This window comes from Mustelus asterias, chromosome 11 (genome assembly GCF_964213995.1).
Source record: "Mustelus asterias chromosome 11, sMusAst1.hap1.1, whole genome shotgun sequence".
NCBI lineage: Eukaryota > Metazoa > Chordata > Chondrichthyes > Carcharhiniformes > Triakidae > Mustelus > Mustelus asterias.
Genome location: NC_135811.1, coordinates 50,212,313 through 50,234,284, shown reverse-complemented (window position 1 = coordinate 50,234,284; position 21,972 = coordinate 50,212,313). Strand labels below are relative to the sequence as shown.

At 40.4% G+C, this 21,972-nt stretch overlaps 1 protein-coding gene across 1 annotated transcript in view; it reads left to right on the top strand.

Moving 5' to 3' along the window:
• The window catches only part of ptenb (phosphatase and tensin homolog B), a 165,897-nt gene that overhangs the window by 56,370 nt on the left and 87,555 nt on the right, over window positions 1-21,972 (top strand). The window contains exon 2 of the mRNA XM_078223581.1: window positions 9,700-9,784. Coding sequence (XP_078079707.1) covers window positions 9,700-9,784 — 85 coding nt within the window. The remainder of the gene's footprint in view (window positions 1-9,699; window positions 9,785-21,972) is intronic.

Below are 21,972 nucleotides of genomic sequence, written 5' to 3'. Positions count from 1 at the left end.
TTGCTTCCTCTCTTCTATTAGTTGGAAATCTTACTTGGAACTCCGAGTTAGCAGCTGAAGTGAAAATAGGGGTTGCTTTTCTTTTAGGTATTTTGCAATTCGGTGGTTGTTTTCTGGGAAATTCACCTGAAAAATTATGATATACTTGCATGTCAGCTACGAGAAATTTGCTTATAAGAGAGAATCAGTGCTGTCCAAGAAATTTAATATTTGGAGCATTTTGAATATATTGAAAGTGTAGGATAAATACATTTTCTTCTTTTATCATCCTGTGTTGTCTTCTGGTTTAACATGTTACGAATATATTGTGTAGAAAATCGCACTGTGATATGATCTATTTTGTGCACAAAATTCCACACAGATTATTCTTGTCCTCTCTATAAGCTTACAAATTTTGCCAGGATCTTGTCTGATCCTACTCGATCGAGAAAGCTTCACTTGGCCCACATCTTGTCCAGGATCTTCATTCCTCTGAATCAAGATTGCTGCTTATAACCTTCCCTATCTGCTCCACCATTGGAGTTTTGTTTTGAGATATACCTAATTATTCCTCCCTAGCCCCACCAGCGGCAGAAAGAATCATCTGTACTTCATGCTGTTGTATTGCCTACCTCAAAATGCTCTCTCCAAACAACTTAAGTTTGAAAGACAAAGTCTGTAATCGTCTTGTTGCATGTGTTTTCACATGGTAGACATACTGTGATGATTTTGTGTATGCATCATGACATTTTACTTATATCCTAGTTGCAGCATTACTATTTAAGTTTCCTTTTAAAGGAAATATATGACATTTAATTCCCTCTCAGCTTTCAAGTTTTATAATTGAATTTTAATAGTTAGCATCCTTTTAGCTTTATTCTTCCAGCTGATTTTTAATGTATAACACTGCTGCAATTTGTATAGCCTCCTGCAACAGATTGTCTCATGACTATTTTACTGAGCAAGTGAATGCAATAGATCTTTTATTTGGAAGGTTTTTGATGCTGAGTACTTGGGATGAGAGGGAGTGGTGGTGAAGGGAACCAAGGAAATGTGATTTTGGGGGAATATTCCATAGTGTAAAGATGAAATTGCTGAGAGATTGTTCTCCAATGCTGGAACAGACAGGGAAGGTTATAAGCAGTAATCTTGATTCAGAGGAATGAAGATCCTGGACAAGATGTGGGCCAAGTGAAGCTTTCTCGAGTAGGATTGGACACAGTTATGGCAAAATTTGTAAGCTAGGAATCTTACAGTCAGTTCACTAGAGAGGACAAGAATAATCTGTGTGGAATTTTGTGCACAAAATAGATCGTAGCACAGAAAATTACTCTGACAGCTATTGTCCTGTATTTTGAGAAAACACATTTTTACACACGTTTGAATGGAATTTGGGGTGTGCACATCATCTAACAGATGGTCAATTTCAACAAATTTTGTTAAAGAACAAAGGCAGGTATTATTTTACTGCTGTTTGTGAATTGGAGTCAGAAAAATGAAGTTGCTTCCAGTCTGCAAACTTCGCTCAGCCTCTAATTGATCCCTGGACTCTCACCAATTGGACTTTGGTCCCCATTTCTTTAATGTTGCAAAGCTACGGGTCAGTTAAACACTTATTAACCATGGCAGAATAATATAATGTATAATGCTCTTTTGACTGTACAATAGATTATCATCTGAGTTAATATGAGCAAAGCAATAAGAAGTAGACTTATAGGCTGGGATTTTGTGCCAGTGTTCACTGTGGGAGAAAATGGCACGAATTTCGGCGGCGAGATCTCCGATTTTCCCCACCCCTTGCCAGTGATGCAATGCTATTTAAATACATTTTAATAAATTTAAATATATTTAAAGGGTTTCCTTGCCATGTGTTCCCCCCACATTAAGAATTCCCCCCTCACCGAGGTTTACAACTGCATTTCCCAAACAGAAAGCAGTCGAGGGGAACCCTCTGGGGGTGCAAAGATATGTGGAGCCCACAAGGGGAGAGGGACATGCCTGGGCACTTGGGGGTGGGCGGGATTATTTTCAGCACTCTCTGTGGAGCCAGCAATTCAGGCCTTGCCCTGCCGGTGTGACGGCAAAAACCACCTCCAGATTTTCTGTGCACAGACTGCCATAGAATCTGAAAAATACACCTGCTGTGCAACTACAGAGCTGCATGCCGGTTTTCTCAGCTCAGCCAACACTCTGTTCACAGAATGCAACATTCCACCCATAACATCTAAATCAAGCCCTTTTCCAGTAATTTCTCACTGCTGGACTTCAGTTTGCTGTTATGTTTTGTAAGCAATGCATCTCTGCGTTGAGTTAATTCAAAACCCACAGTGTGACACCTTATCATCTTTTGTCTTGTTAGTACTACCAGTCAAAACATCCAATAGATAACAACAAGATCAAGACTGGTGACAAGGAGGCGGCATGTTGTCACAGTGGTTAACAACTGGAGCCTCAAGGAAAAAAAAATCCAGCACCTTGACTCTTAAAATAAGAAAGCCATCAATGCATTGAGGAAACATTGGTAAAAGCTAGAAAAACATGAGTAGGCTCAGAGAAAACATTTACTTACCATTTTGAAGCTAGTTAGACTTCCAGGCTGTGGAGACCTCGCACATGGCAGGTTGCAGCAATTGAATTCCTCACAGAAAGAAGAGCAGCACGGTGGCACAGTGGTTAGCATTGCTGCCTTACAGCGCTAGAGACCTGTGTTCGATTCCCAGCTTGGGTCACTGTCTGTGCAGAGTCTGCACGTGCTCCCTGTATATGTTTGAGTTTCCTCCAGGTGCTCCAGTTTCCTCCCACATTCTGAAAGTGCTGGTTAGGTGCATTGGCCATTCTAAATTCTCCCTCGGTGTACCTGAACAGGCACCGGAGGGTGGCGACTAGGGGATTTTCACAGTAACTTCATTGCAGTTTTAATGTAAAACCTACTTGCAACTAATAAATAAACTTTTACTTTAAACTCTCTGTACTCTTAAAGGGGAGCTGCTGCTCCAAAACAATAATAAAAGAAGAATTTCAAGTAAAGCTTTCTTTACTTAATAAAAAGGACATTGATTGTTTACCAAGAAGTAGTTAGAAAAATAAAATTAAAACTACAGATCCAACTAGAGAAAAAACAAAAGAAATAATGCAAATTAGTAAGGAAGAGAAAGAGGGGAAGATCCTTAAGTTTTATTGTTAGTTTTCTAAGTTTTAATGCAACAAACATTAAAATGTTGATTCTTTGTGTGCTCCAGCTTTTTAACAGAGTTTATATATCAACAAATTTTTAACAACATACATTTATATTTATCTGTTAATGATGCAAAACATCCTATGGTGTCACATAGAGACATTTGGACATATGACCAAAAGTTTGGCCACAGAGATTTTAAGAATGTTTTTTAAAGAAGGAATGAGAGATACAGCAGCAAAGAAGTTTAGGAGGAGAGTTTTGGAGCTTGAGATGTATGCTGCTAGTGGTTGTATGCAGCAAATCTGGAATGTGCAAGAGACCTGAACTGGAGCAGTGCAGAGATCTTGGGAGGGATGTAGGACTGGTTAATGATTCATTAATGATCCCGGTAAAGGATCCCCTCAAGAAGACTGATTATAATATTACAGAATTTCACTTTCAGCTTGCGAGTGAGAAATATATGTCTGAAACTAGTGACAATAACTTAAATAATGGCAGTTAGAAAGGTATGAAGACCGTGTTGGCTAAATTAGCCTGGGGAAACAGATTAAAAGGAAAGAGTAGATGATCAGTGGCAAACATTTAAGGAGAGATTTCATAATACTTGAGATATATTCCATTGAGAGAAAGAGAGACGACGATAAGGATGAACGGCTTGTGGGCAGGTAAGGAAGTTAAGGATGGGATCAAACTGAAAGAAAAGGCATATAATGTTGTGAAGATTAAAATGAGAGGCTTGAGAAGATTTTAAAAACCAACAGAAGGATTGAGAGCTAAGTAATATAAAAGCTGACAGCAAGAGTTTCTACAATACATAAAAGAGAATGGTGAAGTAGGCGTGCAAGGCCATTTGCACACTTGTAGAGATTACAAGGATAGGAAGGGGCAGGAACATGAAGGCATTTAAAAACAATGATGAGAACTTTAAAATTGAGGTCTGGAAGCCACTAGATCTGTGACTTTAGGATGATGGGTGAATGAGATTTGGGATAAGTTAGGATATAAGCAGCAGAGTTTTACATGAGTTCAAGTTTATGGGTAGTTGAAGATTGGAAGGTTGGCCTGGAGATAACAAAGGCATAGGTGGAGTTTTCATTTACAGATGCACTGATGCAGTGTCCGAGCCAGTGGTGTTACTGAGGTGGAAATTGGCAGTTTTAGTGATGACACAGATATGTGGTTAGAAGCTTAAGTTGTTGAATAGGATGCCAAGGTTACAAACGGTCTGCTTCATCATCACAGTTGCCAGGGAGAGAGTTGAAGTCATTGGCTACATTTGGTGAAGGGGCTGAGGAAGATGGCTTCTGTATTCCGATATTTAGGGCTGGATGTCTGATGAGCAGAGTAAGAAATCAGAAGCAGTGACGGATCATGCATAAGATTGGAGGCAAGAGTGCCTGCATGTCCCTGTGACACGGATTAAATGATTGAATCATATTAGTTGAAGCAGCTGACAATTGTCATTTATTCCCAAATTCAGTACTACCAACTGAAAACAACAAAGCCAATAGCAGCTTACCATTTTAATGTGCACTGATGTCTGGTATTTGTGATGGGCAGAAATGCTAATGCTGACCCAAAGGGTACATTTTATGCCCACTGCCAAACTATATTGAAAATTTCAAGGTAATGTTTTTTTTCCCCATTGATTTAATTTCAAGGATAAAATATAATTTGAGTATGTGCCTGTCTTCCTTATCTAATCAAATAACTTGGCCTACACTGGCAAATAAGCCTTTGTTATTCGTTGTTGAGATTATGTGTACATATATTTGATAAAATACATCATGTTTGTGATAATGAATGATTTTGGTTTAGCGTTGAAATGCTGAAGATGCCTTATAGAAGCAAATATTGCTGTGGAACATGAGCCATTTCCGCATACATGAACAACAAACCAAAACAAATGCCCGCTTCATGACTCTGTCTGTTACTGTCATAGTTGAGCTGACAGCTGTGGTAAATCCTGTTTGTTCTTGAAATTTTAAAAATATTTTGGGGAGATTCTCCCCACTGGTACTACCTAATTACGACTGCTGAGAAATGGCTCCACATTCACACTCCAGTGCAAAGCATGATCCTATGTGACTGTGATTCACTCTCATAATCTTCCCCTTCCTCACTTGTTTAAATTACACCAGCCACTCTGTTGTTGCACTTCTGTGGCTTGTACATTTCATTTGTGCTAAATTGTTTGCTGCAGCTTTATCTTGAGGGGACAGTAATTCATCAATGCTCCCTTACATTATTTATGTTTTATCCCTTAATGACACTACCCGAAAGTATAAAATCCATAAGTATCACCTGTAGTCTGTCACCTCCATTGACTCCAAGGCTGTTGCAACTCCCATCAGTTATCTGGCATTAAGTTGAAACATCCCCTGGTTCAATTTAGCAAAGCCAAATCTATCCTTTTCAGTTCATGCAAATACTTGCCCTTCCCTAATGTTGCCCCCATATCTTAAAAAAAAAATCAAGGCTGCTTTCTGTGACCACTGAAGCACCTTCCACTTTTGATCCTACATCTTCCCACTTTACTGTAAAAACCTCAAATTCTACGGTATTGGCTGCACACTTATACCTTTCACAAATGACCATTTCTGCAGGCTGTTTGTTCACAAGGAGATCTGCATCCACCATCATGCCTGCACTCGTCAGACTCCATTGGCTCACCCTTCCCAGACTGTCTTATTGAAATGGTAAAGCCTGCTTTCAAATCTCACTGCATGACCTCAGCCCATCCAGAATGAGAGATCAATCCCTTTGTGTAATGTTCATTCCTTAACTTATTCCTTGTTCCCTACTTTATCTGCTGTACCAGTGTTTTTTTAAGCACAGTGCCCCAGATCTCTGGGACTTACTCTCCTTCAGTGTCTCCTCCAACGCGTTCTGCCCACTTTCTGTACTTGTCATTCACTTTTCTGGATGTGAGCAACCCAGTGGAATGTTCTTGTGCCATTTGACATAAATAGCTGGTGTGAGCCCCAATTTTTTGAGAGACTGCACATTCACAAATTTGCAGATGAGCGGTTTGCCATGACCTGAAATTTACCTTACAATATAAATGGGTAATTGCATTAGGAAACTTTGCATGCAGCCTATCACTTCTCCCCGCTGTACACAAACAATTTAATATGCAGTTAAACGACCCACTTGTCTTTTATAACCGTGTCATGACATTTATAGAATCTGGATAATATGGCTACATGGAGATTAAGAGATGATTATAATGTTTCTAGAGGATAGCGTGTACATTTTCTATTTGTCATTAACCCAGTCTCACCATGTTGGCAGTTCTGGTAATTTTGTGCTACAGGAATATGATGAAGTCCCATTGTTCACAGGGGTTATAACTCTTGGAAAACCCTGCAAATGGCAAACATATTTTATAGTGGGAGTCAATTAGATCGATTCCAACCATCCAAAAATTTGTTCTGTATAGATAATAAAAGATAATTAAAACAATGTTTTTACTAAATATGAATACGTGCTGCTGTTTAACAGAATAAAAGTATCCATATAAGGCTGTCCAGAAGAATATGATGGGCTCGGAGGCAAAGTTGTTGGAGGTTTACTTGAAAGTGAAGGTGGAGGAAGTGGGTGCACTGGCTGTTGTTGATGTGGCAGTAGATTTTTCAAAATGTTATTTTTGACTGCTTTGCCTTTTGATTTCCAATCTTGTAAAGTCCTCAGTAAAGAGAAGATAGCAAGTGTCAATCAAAGAAAAGACAGTGCCTCTTTCCATGTTTATGTCATAGACTGTCGTCAGTTTTTCCAATTTTTCAGCTGACCTTGAGGTCTGCCATCAGATTGGGCGTAAATTGAGCTTTCTTAGCCTCTTCCTCTTTACATTCACTTGATTTCATCAGTTCCACCAATTTTTCTGTCAAGAGTTCTGCTTGATAAGACTGAAGCAGCTCTTCTACTTCATCTGTGGACAGGCCTTCAAATCCCTCCCCTCCAACATGATTGCCAACTAAATAATCTTGGTTTCTTCAGCATCCACATTGGGAAACCCTGTGAAATTTTTCAGAGCTTCAGGCCAAACATTTTTCCAGCAAGCGTTTATGGTTGATTCACAATATGGACCTTTTAGTCCAGGAAATATATCATGGAAACATTTTGCATCATTTTTTATATTTAAGCGTGTTTTCTATTTTATGACATTTCCCCCAATTTTTCTTATTTTTTTTCTCTGAAATGGTAAGCAAATTTACATATGGTACAGATACAAATGGTGGGACTTTACTGAAAACGTTATTTGGGATACATAATGAATTCCTTTGCTCTGCACTCAACCTCGGAACACCTAGATAACAAAGACACTTGTCAGACTCCTATTTATCGATTATAGCTCAGCCTTCAACACCATTATTCCTATGAAACTCATCCAAGCTCCGTGGCCTGGGACTCAGCTCCTCCTTCTGCGACTGGATCCTGAACTTGCTAATCCACAGACTGCAATCAGTAAGGATAGGCAACAACACCACCTCCACGATCACTCTCTCTCAGCACCGGTGTCCCACAAGACTGTGTCCTCAGCCCCTTGCTGTACTCCTTATACGCCTGTGACTGTTGTAGCCAGATCATCATCTGAAATGTCTCTTCTCATGCCTGATCCCCTATTAAATTCATTCAAAACTCAAAAACATTCGCTACCCATTGATGGTCATGCCTATAGCTGTCGAAGCCGTATGCTCTGCATTCCCTTCCAAACCTTTTTAGTCCCCTGTCGTAATACCTCCTTATATGGCTCAGCGTCAAATTGCTCCTGTAAAGCATCTTGGAATGTTTTGTTACATTAAAAGCAGTGTATAAAACAAGTTCTTATGAGGAGCAACTGAAATGGTTTAAACTGGCAAGACTTGAAATGGATTGATCACGAGGAGACCATCTCAAGGAAATGAATGCTAATGCTGAGCACTATTACTGCAAAGGCAACAAAGGGATAGGTTCAAACTCGCAGTAGATAATTTGGGACATACGCTGGGAAGACACGTTGGGAAATTCTATGCATCCACTTTGGGCGGAATAGTGGAGGCTAAAACACTAAAATCGTTTAAGAAACAGCTGGTTGCTGTGATGGCAGGACATAGAGGTTTAAGACAGAAGTGAGGCAAACAGAATGGGACTTCTAAATGGATGGACCATAGCCATTACACTGATCAGTATTTCTGTAGGTTAACGCTGATCATTCCAGTTAGAACTTGTAGTAATTCTCCAGTTTTGGCATTGCCCCAGTAAGCCACTGCATTTGGGGGTTTGACCTTGGAACCAGTGGAACTGAAAATAGCTTTGAGGGCACTATGTCAGTGATACGGTTTCTAATGGACAGTCTTGTATCCCCATTTTCTCTGAGGGCATGGTAAAAGCTCATCTTCCAAGAGCTCCCTTGAGCAACAGCTTTTGGATTTAGGTGGATTGCTGACTCACAACAAGACTAAGAAGAAGAGTTGCTTATACAGAACTGCATCACGCAATTTGATAACTGTTAAATCACAACTGCATGAATCAATTGTAAGGATTCCATTATTTGCTTGAATTTAAATTTCAGGACAGATTCCTGAAGTTGTAGGATTTGTATTTCATGGATTCGGATATTTCCACTTCAGCTAATTCCTTGGAACAACTGCTCATCTGCAAAGTTTGTACTCTGTGACTCTAGCTATTTCAGTTTATTTTTTCCTGGTTGGGAAAGATCCACACAGGCCTGTGAACCTAAATACATTGCTGATCTGTGCAACCAGTTGAGGCCAACCAGTGTACAAGTGATGAAAAAGCATTGCCACCTCTACCATTGAGGTAATGTTCTGATTATACAATTTTATATTTTAGGCTGAGATCATGCTCTTTACTTAAACACAAACTGATTGATGTAACAAAGTTGTACAAACAGTTTTCTTCTATATCCATCCTCCACTTTTTTCCTCCTCTGTTTTCCCACTCCCTTCTCACTCATGCCCCCTGACGCCTTTCGCCCCCATATTTGTACTCGCACTTTCCTCCATCTTTTGTGCTCACTCTCCTGCTGTTGCTCCCACTCTCTCTGAAGTTGGGTCAACAGTTCCATCTAAGAAGATTTAACAGTTAATTACTATTTTTGTAACTTCAGTGGACAAAAATAAAATATGGTTGGCATGAATTAGCCTTCAATAGGCAGCCTGCAGTATTGAACAGTGCTATTTTCAGCACATGATGAAATAAACAGACATGCAATTCTATAGGAAATGGTTAACTAAAACACATGGATTTATACTCATTTATACCTTGCTTACTTGGAACATTGTGAACTGGTTTCTTTCAATTACAAATGGTTTTAATGTAAAATACATAATTAGCATTTGCAGTGCTAACCTGGTTGTGTATGGAAGGTAAGATCTAGTTCCCTCCTTCATTTCTAGGTATGGTGCATTGAATCCAAATACAATGAAGAGGTAAATCTGTACATGTTAGTAAATTTAATTATTTACATTGAGTGTCTGTTCTTTCTGTAAAGAATTTTTTATATTGCAAATATTATTATTCTTAACCTACGTTATCAGATATTTATCCAAACATCATTGCCATGGGATTTCCAGCTGACAGACTTGAAGGCGTCTACAGAAATAACATTGATGATGTAGTAAAGTAAGTATTTCTATTCAGAAGTTATTTTTCATTTTCTTGAAAATATGAATCTTAAGTATTTTCTTAGTGGTTGAAAGTGGAGAGCTGTGTTTACGTGAATCTCATCATTTCAATAATGTTTCAATACACTTGGAGAAATCCCTATGAAAGTACATATGTAATTTTAAAAATCGTTTATGGCAGTAGGCTTAAAATGTGTACCCCTCTCGGTGTCTTGATTCACATTTTCATTTCGACTTAGTTTACAAGAAAGGAATTGTGTATTTGAATTTATGCTTTATTGCCTTTACCAAGACCTTTCTGCTTCTTAATTTAAATTGCCAAAGTTTTACATTTCTAAAAAGTTTGTTTGGTTTGGTTGGGGGGATCTGGAATTTTATGGTTGACATTATTTTTTAGGTGAAAGGATCATATATTTTATTGTAGTAATACTTTTAAAGGAAAAACTGTGAACGCTTAAAAACTACCTGTCCTTTCTTTACAAAAAGTTTCATGTTTTTGGCTCTGACGTATTGTCCATTTGCGATCCATTTCTTCCTAAAATTTGGTTCTGATTGGCTCAACATTCCATAAATGAATTAATATAGTTTGAATTGATCATGCCACAGACCCATCTTTATGACTGACTCCACAAAGCCAAAAGCAGAGGGTGAAAATTTACAAGAGCTGCAGTGAAGGTTGCCACTGAAATGGGATGTCGTCTTGTGCTGTTTTTTTTGCCATACCCTCCAAATGGTGTGATGTTCCTGTTCTTGTACTTGTACTTAAACTATAATATCACTACATAGATCTTATTATTGGGATAGCTTTCATTGAGCTTTGAGTTCTTCTTGTAACTTGTAAGAATAAAATAGATCAGTAGCAACAGCAGATATCTATGCATGGCAAGATAGTTTTGTGCTTTCCTTTGATTTAAAGCAGAATTTTTTGCTGTTTATAATTTTGGCATGTTCCTTCAGTAGTCCGTTCTAAAGTATCTTGAAATACTTTTGGAAATATAGTTGACACATTTCATATTGGGAGTTTACTCGGAAGTATGGCTCTTTGCAAAAAAGTGAAACATTTTTACGCACCAAATTTTAAATTTATGCTGTAACATAGCTGCGCAAATTCAAACTCTTTTCCAGAGGAATGTGTGAGGGCCTACTTAATTGGACGTGTTACTGCTTATTTATTTTACCTCAAGTGCTGCTGGACACACGATGGTGTGCAGGCTTGGACAATTCTTGTTCTTTGTTGCAGAAAAATACATTCCAAACTTTGCAACCTAGTTATCCCTTCAGGAAATGTTGAAGATAGCTGTGGATTTGTTATCTATTTGAACAATAATATATGCATTATATCTGGAGCAGAGAAAGTCTGCATGACACCTTTTGTAATTGCACTGTCTAGCTCACTTCTTAGATCCTTTCTGGGGGGAGAAAAGGACATAATTCATAAAATGATTACAACACAGGAGTTTGTTTAGCCAATTAAGTCTGTGCCAGCTTTCTGCGAGAGCAATCCACTAGTACCACTCTCCTGTCTTTTCCACATAGCCCGACAATTTGTTTCCCTTCAAGAACTTATCCAATTCCTTTTTGCAAGCCACAACTGAATCTGTATCACCCTTTTGGGCAGTGCATTCCAGATCATGACCACTTGCCCCACACAACTTTTTTCTGCACGTTGCCTTCCATACACAGCAAATCTGTTTTCTCTGGTTCTAGACCCTTCTGCCAATGGGAACAGTTTTCCTCTACTTTGCCGAGGTCCCTCAGAGTTTTGAACGCTTCTGTCAAATCACCTCTCAACCTTCCCTTCTCCAAGAACAAAATCCCAGATCCCTGGAATATTTTGTAAATGTTTTCTGCATCCTCTCTAAGGTCTTCACATCCTTCATAAAGTGTGATGCCCAGAATTGGACTGAATCAGTGTTTTTATTAATATAAATGTTGATCCTCCAGAAGGAACTCTTCAGTTGTAGGCAAAAAAATGTAACAAAACTTACTCCAACTTATAAATCAAAGAAAAAGGTTTAATTAAGAAACTTCATTACTCCGACACCTGATGCCTCACCCTGGGCCATTGCGAGCAATTTAACAATTCCCAAAAGGTTCTTAATTATACAGAGTCAGCTGGTCAGCTGATCATTTTGTCATTGGTTACATAGTTTATTTGTTCAGCTGACCCTTACAGCTTGTTGCCATTGGTCACACTACAACAGATCCAATGTTATCATTGGTTACATTCTAAAATGAAGACTCACTACAACTTCCTTGCTTTTGTACCCTATGTCTTAATTTATAAAGCCCAGGATTCTGTAGGTTTTTTAAACCACTTTCTCAACCTGCCCTGCCCACCTTCAATATTTGTGCACATGAACCCTCAGACTTCTCTGTTCCCGCATCCCTTTTGGGATTGTTCTGCTCAGCTTATATGATGTCTTCTCTTTCCTACCAAAACATCACTTCACACTTTTCTGCATTAAATTTCACCTGCCATGTGTCTACCCTCACATGACAGCACCGAACATCACCCAAGCACAACGCAACGCCATCCACGCTCTCGAGACCAACCGCAACATTGTCATCAAACCAGCAGACAAAGGAGGGGCCATCGTCATACTGAACAGAACGGATTACTGCAAAGAAGTGTACCGACAACTGAACAATGAGGAACACTACAGACAGTTACCCACAGATCCGACCAAAGAACACACCCGTCAACTCAACACTCTGATCAAAACCTTTGATCCGGACCTTCAGAGCACCCTCCGTGCTCTCATCCCACGTACTCCACGCGTTGGAGATCTCTACTGCCTCCCAAAAAAAAAACATCTCCACATCATGTCTACCCATTTCAGCAGCTTAATTATGGCCTCTTGGAAGTCAAGTCATCATACTCTTCAGTTCACGGCAGTTTGAATTTTGTATAATCTAAAAATTTCGCCCTGTATTTACCTTTCAAAATACTGATCACTGGAAACAATCTGTCACTTTGTACCTTGGGTAGGAGGCTGGGCACTGACATATAGGAAGATGGTGCATAAAGTGAGAGGCTGAACATAGTAGTTCATTAGGTTAAGAAGGATTACAATGAATGTGTAAACACTTAAATGTGGTGAATAAGGTTGGTGAAACACAAATGGCCATGTGGGAAGTTGATGTAGTGGCAATACAGAAATATGGTTTGATGGTGAGGACTGGGCACTTAAAGGATACACAGTGTTTGGAAAAGATAGGGAAGGGATAAAGGGAGGTGAGTGATAATACTGGTGAGTGTTAGAAAGGGGATGTTTTTAAGGGGGCAAGGACAGAATCCATTGGAAAGCAAAAAGTGTGTGACCACTCTACTGGATGTATTCGGTAGGCCTGCAAAATAGTAAGAGAGTGATAGAAGAGAAAATCTGCAGGGAAGTCAGTGATATGCCCCAAATATACATGAAATATAGAGGGGTGATTTTAAGGGACTTTAAGTTACCTAAATATCGATTGGGATAATGTTGGAGAAAAGGGTAAGCGACACTGACAACAATTCCACCCAGACCCTACCCCCATAACTCACATTTACCCTGCTAAGGGGCAATTTAGCCAGGCCAATCAACCTAACTTGCACATCTTTGGACTGTGGGAAGAAACCGGAGAACCCGGAGGAAATCCAAGTAGACACAGGAAGAATGTGCAAACTCCACACAGGCAGTCACCCAAGGCTGGAATCGAACCTGGGTCCCTGACACTGTGAGGCAGCAGTGCTAACCACTGTGCCATCCGTTTTTGCGTCCAACAAGAAATAGGGCATTGCTGGATCTGATGCTGCGAACTGAGGTGGGTAAGGTAGACCAAGTATCTGTGGGGGAACACTTGGGTAAGCATGATTATCTTAACTAGTAAAGCAAGGAACAATCTAAAGTAGGACAGAATTAATTTCAATAGAATACGAAGGGATCTAGCCAAGGTAAAATTGTTGTCTGTTGGAAAATGACACCAAGGGGCATGTAGCATTTAAACCAATGGATCTTTATTTGCAGGTGTGCGTTCTCTTATATGGCTGCTTCTTCTCTGCCTGTTTCCCATGCTAGGAACTTACAACACCACTTCGGGTGAACATATTAATACAGCAGAGATCAATAAGCCAATAAGAATTGATACAAATGCATAACATTCCCCGCCTCCCCACCCTTAAATTGAACATCCCCAAAAATTCAGCATGAACAGTAATTAATAAGTCAGTCACTATTAATAGGTCAGATGGCCTGGAGGTCGTCACTCTGGAAACAGTTGATGGCGAACTTCTGGTGTCTTTTTCTTTACACTGGTGGTAGGTAACCTCCGCCGTTTTCATCTTTGCACGAACTCACCAGTGGTGCGTTTAACCAGCATTAACAGAGAAATGAGAGGTTGGCTCTTTGTTGGTGTCGGTGTTGTAGAAAGGTCCAAAGCAGAACTTTGTACGGTTAAATTTGGATTCTCAGCACGTTCCGGTTCCAGCCAACAACTGGTCTGTGTATTTCCTTCAGATGACATCATCTCTGGTCTGGACAGTATAAGAGATAGGTCCAGTCTGTGCAAGGATTGTGACAACAGCATATTTCTCTCCTGTGGACTCATTAGTGTTGGAGAAAAGGGTAAGCAGGGTTCTGGCACAAAATGTCATGTAATGGTTTCATGATAGTTGCCAAGTTTGGAACAAATCTTAATTAATTGTTCAGTAATCCTAGATGGAAACACAACTGATTAATACTCTGAGGTGCTGGCGCCTCCGTAATAGCCTTAACCTGAGGAGATTTGTGAAGGCCCGTGGTGTCAATCACATGTCCCAAATAGTCAGTGGACGATTGGAAGAACTTGTACTTATCCTTGCAGACTTTCAGACCATTGTCTTCCAAACTCTGGAGAGTGGCATCCAAGCTTCAAAAATAGAAACACAGAAAATAGAAGCAGGATAGGCCATTCAACCCTTCGAGTCTGCTCCACCATTCATTTTGATCACGGTTGATCATCAAATTCAAAGGCTTTGACAAAGGGTCATCTGGACTCAAAACGTCAGCTCTTTTCTCTCCTTACAGATGCTGCCAGATCTGCTGAGATTTTCCAATATTTTCTCTTTTGGTATCAAATTCAATATCCTAATTATGCCTTCCCCCACCCTTGATCCCTTTACTCCCAAGAGCTATGTATAATTTCTTCATGAAATAACACAACATTTGGCCTCAACTACTTTGATAGTGAATTCCGCATATTATTCATTCTCTGGGTGAAGAAATTTCTCCTCACCTCAGTGCTAAAAGGTTTACCCCTTATCCTCAAACTGTGATCCCTCGTTCTGGACTCCCCCATCATCAGGAGCATTCTTTCTGAGTCTACCCTGTGGAACCCTGTTAGAATTTTATAAGTTTCTATGAGATCCCCCCCTCACTCTTCTGAACTCCAGTGAATATAATCCTTACCGACTTAGTCTCTCCTCATACGACCATAAGGCATAGGAGCAGAATTAGGCCACTTGGCTCATCGAGTCTGCTCCGCCATTCAATCATGGCTGATATTTTTCTCTTCCCCATTCTCCTGCCTTTTCCCCATAACCCCTGATCCCCTTATTAATCAAGAACCTATCTATCTCTGTCTTAAAGACACTCAATGACCTGGCCTCCACAGCCTTCTGTGGCAAAAAGTTCCACAGACTCACCACACTCTGGCTGAAGAAATTTCCCATTTGTGTTTTTAAGGATCGTCTGAGGTTGTGCCCTCTGGTTCTGGTTTTTCCTATTAGTAGAAACATCCTCTCCTCTATCCAGGCCTCGTAGTATCCTGTAAGTTCCCCCCCTCATTCTTCTAAACTCCAATGAGTACAGACCCAGAGTCCTCAACTGTTCCTCATATGACCAGCTCTTCATTCCAGGGATCATTCTTGTGAACCTCCTCTGGACTCTTTCCAAGGCCAGTACATCCTTCCTTAGATACGGGGCCCAAAACTGCTCACAATACTCCAAATGAGGACTGACCAGAGCCTTATACAGCCTCAGAAGTACATCCCTGCTCTTGTATCCTGGCCCCTTCGACATGAATGCTAACATTTGCCTTCCTAATTTCCTTTGCATTTGCCTTCCTAACTGGCGATTGAACCTGCACGTTAACCTTAAGAGAATCTTGAACAAGGACTCCCAAGTCCCTTTGTGCTTTTAATTTCCTAAGCATTTCCCCATTTAGAAAATAGTTAATGCCTCCATTTCTCCTTCCAAAGTGCATAACCTCACACTTTTCCATATTGTGTTCCATCTGCCACTTCTTTGCCCACTCTTGTAACCTGTCCAAATCCTTCTGCAGTCCCCCTGCTTCCTCAATACTACCTGTCTCTCTACATGTCTTTGTATTATCTGCAAACTTAACCACAGTGCCTTCAGTTCCTTCTTTCAAATCATTATTGTAAAACGTTGTGGTCCGAGCATCGACCCCTGACGCACACCACTAATCACTGGCTGCCATCCTGAAAAAGACCCCTTTATCCCCACTCTCTGCCTTCTGCCACTCAGCCAATCCTCTATCCATGCCAGGATCTTACCCTTAACACCATGGGCTCTTAACTTATTTAACAATCTCCTATGCGGCATCTTGTCAAATGCCTTCTGGAAATCTAAATAAATCACGTCCACTGGTTCTCCTTTATCTCACTTCCTTGTTACCTGCTCAAAGAACTCTAACAGATTTGTCAGTCATGACCTCCCCTTAATGGAGCCGTGCTGATTCAGTCCTATTTTATCATGCACTTCCAAGTACTCCGCAATCTCATCTTTAATAATGGACTCTAAAATCTTGCCAATGACCAAAGTCAGGCTAACCGACCTATAATTTCCCGTCTGCTGCCTCCCTCCCTTCTTAAACAGTGGTGTTACATTAGCTACTTTCCAGTCCTCTGTTACCTTCCCTGCCTCCAGTGATTGCTGAAAGATCACCACCAATGCCTCCACAATTTCCTCAGCTCCGTGGCCTGGGGCTCGGCACCTCTCTCTGCGACTGGATCCTGAACTTCCTAACTCACAGACCACAATCAGTGATAGGATAGACAACAACACCTCTTCCACGATCATCCTCAACACCGGTGCCCCACAAGGCTGTGTTCACAGCTCCCTATTATACTGCTTATATACCGATGACTTTGTGGCCAAATTTCCCTCCCATTCGATTTTCAAGTTTGCTGACGACACCACCATAGTGGGTCGGATCTCAAGCAATGATGAGACAGAGTACAGGAATGAGATAGAATCTGGTGAATTGGTGCAGCAACAATAATCTCTCCCTCAATGTCAACAAAACGAAGGAGATTGTCATCGACTTCAGGAAGCGTAAAAGAGAGCATGCCCCTGTCTACATCAATGGGGACGAAGTAGCAAGGGTCGAGGGCTTCAAGTTTTTAGGTGTCCAGATCACCAACAACCTGTCCTGGTCCCCCCATGCTGACACTATAGTTGTGAAAGCCCACCAATGCCTCTACTTTCACAGAAGACTAAGGAAATTTGGCATGTCAACTACGACCCTCTCCAACCTTTACTGATGCACCCAATAAAGCATTCTTTCTGGTTGTATCACAGCTTGGTATGGCTCCTGCTCTGTCCAAGACCGCAAGGAACTACAAGAGGTCATGAATGTAGCCCAATCCATCACGCAAACCACCCTCCTATCCATTGAATCTGTCTACACTTCCCGCTGCCTCAGAAAAGCAGCCAGCATAATTAAGGACCCCACTCACCCTGGACATTCTCTCTTCCACCATCTTCCGTTGGGAAAAGATACAAAAGTCTGAGGTCACGTACCAACCGACTCAAGAACAGCTCTTCCCTGCTGCTGTCAGACCTTTGATTGGACTTACCTTGCATTAAGTTGATCTTTCTCTACACCCTAGCTATGATTGTAACACTACATTCTGCACTCTCTCATTTCCTTCTCTATGAACGGTATGTTTTGCCTGTATAGCACCCAAGAAACAATACTTTTCACTGTATATTAATACATGTGATAAATCAAATCAAAGCTATCTCTTTTAGAATCCTGGAGTGTAGTCCACCAGTCCAGGTGATTTATCCAGCTTCAAACCTTTCAGTTTCCCCAGACCTTCTCCTTAGTGATGGCCACTACACTCACCTGTGCCCCCCTGACTCTTCTGGAGCTCTGGCATCCCACTGGTGTCTTCCACTGTGAAGACTGATGCAAAGTAACTATTCAGTTCCTCTGCCATTTCTTTGTTTCTTATTGCTACGTCTCCAGCCTCATTTTCCAGTGGTCCAATGTCTTATTTTTGTGCCTCTCTTACCTTTTATATATTGAAAAATAATTTCCTATCTTCTTTAATATTACTAGCTAGCTTACACTCATATTTTATCTTCACCCCCCTTATTGCTTTTTTAGTTGTCCTCTGCTCGCTTTTAAAGGCTTCCCACTAATCCTCGCCACTTTGCATGCTTTTTCTTTTGCTTTTATGCTGTCCTTGACTTCCCTCGTCAGCCATGGATGCCTTGTCCTCCCCTTGGCGTGTTTCCTTCTCCTTGGAATGAATTTCTGTTGTGCCCCCCAAATAACCCCCAAAAACTCCTGTCATTGCTGTTCCACTGTCTTCCCTGCTTGGCTCCCTTTCCAGTCAACTCTGGCCAGCTCTTCCCTCATCTCTTTGTAGTTACCATTATTTAATTGTAATACAGTTACATCTGATTCCAGCTTCTCCCTCTCAAACTGCAGGGTAAATTCTATCATATTGTGGTCACTGCTCCCTAAGGGTTCTTTCATCTTAAGTTCCCTAATCAAGCCTGCCTCATTACACATCACCAAATCCAGAATTGCCTGTTCCCTAGGCTCTGTCACAGGCTGCTCCAAAAAACCATCTCTTAGACATTCCACATTCTTTTTCTTGGATCCACTACCTACCTGATTTTCCCAGTCCACCTGCATATTGAATTCTCCCATGACTACTGTAATATTGCCTTTTTTATATGCCTTTTCCATCTCCCGATTTATTTTCTGCCCCACATCCTGACTACTGCTAGGGGGCCTGTACATAACTCCCATCAAGGTCTTTTTACCGTTGCGATTGCTCAACTCTACCCACAGAGATTCATTCCCTCAGCAAGGACATCCTTCCTCCGATAAGGATACCAAAACTGCACACAGTACTCCAGGTGTGGCCTCACCAATGCCCTATGCAATTGCAGTAGAACATCCTTATTTCTATACTCAAATCCTCTCACTATGAAGGCCAACATACCAATTGCCTTCTTTACTGCCTGTTGTACCTGCATGCTTACTTTCAGCGACTGATGCACAAAGGCACCAAGCTCTCACTGAATATCTACCTCTCTCAATTTACACCCATTCAAATAATAATCTGCTTTCCTATTATTGCTACTGAAGTGGATGACCTCACATTTATCCACATTATACTGCATCTGCCATGCATCTGCCCAATCACTTAGCCTGTCCGAATCACACTGAAGCATCCTCTGCAGTGCTTACCTTCCCACCCAACTTTGTATCATCTATACATTTGGAGATAATATATTTAGTTCCCTCTTCCGAATCATTAAATAATAATGTGAACAGTTGGGGTCTGAGCACAGATCCCTGTGGTACCCCACTAGCCACTGACCTATTTATACCAATTCTTTCCTTCCTATCTGCTAACCAGCTTTCTATCCATCTCAAGACACACCCACAATTCCATGCGCTTTACCTTTATTTAGTAGTCTGCTATGTGAGACCTTGTCGAAAACCTTATGAAAGTCTAAAGGATCACATACACTGGTTCTCCTCGGTCAACTCTACTTGTTACATCTTCAAAGAATTCCAATAGATTCATCAAGTATGATTTCCCCTTTATAAATCGATGTTGACTTTGTCTGATTATGCCACTGCTTTCCAAATGTTCAGCTATGAAATCTTTGTTAATGGACTCTAGCAATTGTCCCGGTACTGATATTAGGCTCAATGGTCTATAGTTCCCTGTTTTCTCTGTATCTCTCTTTTTGAATAGCAGGCATCCAAACTGTAGAAACCAGTCCAGAGTCCAAAGAATTTTGGAAAATGGCTCGCAATGGATCTACTATTTTCAGGACCACTTCATTAAGTACTCTGGGATGAAGATTATTAGGCCCTGGAGTTTTATCCACCTTCAACCCTATCAGTTTAATTTCCCCCGAACCATTTCTCTAATATTGATTTCCTTCAGCCCCTCACTAAAACGTGTTTCTTTCAGAACTTCTGGTACATTATTTATGAAGCAAAGTATGAATTTAGTTCCTTAGTCATTTCTTTGTTCCTTATTAGGAATTCTCCCATTTCTGACTGTAAAGGGCCTACATTCCTTTCTGTCAATCTTTTTCTCTTGACAGAAACTTTTACGTTCTGTTTTTATGTTGTCTGCTAGCTTATTTTCATACTCTATTCTTAATCAATCCCTTGGTCCTCCTTTGCTGAATTTCAAACTGCTCCCAACCCTCCGGTCTATTGCTTTTTCTTGTCAATTTGAATGCTTTTTCTTTGAATTGAATACTATCTCTAATTTCCGTTGTAAGCCATGGTTTGGCCACAATTCCCTCACACTCTTGGGCCAAACAGGAATAAACAACTGTTGGAGTTCACCTATTCTTTCCTTAAATGCCTGTCCTAAATAATGTCACAGTAAGAGTTTTAACAACACCAGGTTAAAGTCCAACAGGTTTATTTGGTAGCAAATACCAATAAACCTGTTGGACTTTAACCTGGTGTTGTTAAAACTCTTACTGTGTTCACCCCAGTCCAACGCCGGCATCTCCACATCCTAAATAATGTCATTCAGCACATCTCCAAAACTCTCAATATTCTGCAAGCCTTTTAAGCACAGCGACAAATTGCGCAATTGACTCCCCTTCTTGGTTTCTTTTATGAAATCTAATGCAATCTACAATCACCAAGGGTTTTGGCAAAACATATGCTTGCAAAATATCTACAATCTGTTCATACATTTTAATGCTTGGCTTCTCCGGTTGCACTAAACTACGGAGATTAAATGTATTTCCCACCATCTCACTCAGGAAAGTGGGCACCTTAATATCTTCAGCTATTTTGTTTTCTTGTGGAAAATAGTCAAAACACGGAATATGAGAATGGATTGGTAGTTGAAGTATAAGGGAAGTAAATAGTTATCAAAATAGTGAACGAGTAATAAGTTAGGGACAAAGAAGGTGACATATCCACATTTTCATCAAAGGGTCCCACAAAGCTCAAAACTCTAGCTATTTTTCTACTAATGGAGGTTTGTCACATACAACACGTTTTCAGCAGCTAGCTTGATTTTTCTTTCTCACAAGGCAATAACCTGAACTTTAGCCTCTTATTTAACACACCCAGCTCTGTAACTGCAGTAGAATGTTGTTACTCACTTCCACCTAACCCATCAAGTCCAGAGCACATGCAAAAAAGCTTCTTTTCTAACTTTTATATTCCTGACTTTTTTCAGTAAATTTATTTTCCTGGGTGGCTAGCAAGCGCCGTTCATCAGTTTTATGTTGTATTGGAGAATGACGCTCGGGAGCACGGAGGATTAAAACAATGGAGTTTTATTTACAGGTGTGTGTTCTCTTAAATGGCGGCTGCTTCTCTGCCTGTTTCCCACATTAGGGACTTATGGTGTCACTTCTGGTGAATACATAAATACATTAATAACAGCAGAGCTCAGCAAACCAATAAGAATTAGTACAAATACATAACAAAAATGGAATCAAAGACTGACAGGGAAAACTGTTATGGAACAATAGGTGATCTTTAAGGATGAGTTGTTTGTTTCAAGGTCAGGGAATCCAAACAAGAGCTCCTTGAATGACCAGCACAACATAAAATATGAAGAAACAAAATGGAGGGTGTATAATGCAGGTGAATTGTTCAAGTGAGAACCCGATCAAATACAGTAGGTTAAGAGGGGCAGTGCAATGGAAAATATGATTGGCAAAGTGAGAGTATGAGAATGGATTGGTAGTTGAAATAAAAGGGAAGTAAATAGTTAGCAAAACAGTAAACGGGTAATAAATGGGTCCCGTATGGGACAAAGAGGGTGATATATGCATGGGGGCACAGGCTAAAGCTAGAATGCTTAATTAGTACTTGGTAAAGAGGAATCTGACGGAATATCATTTGAAGTGAGGATGGTAGAGGTAATGTTTGGTATGGAAATCATGAGATAAGAGGCACTGG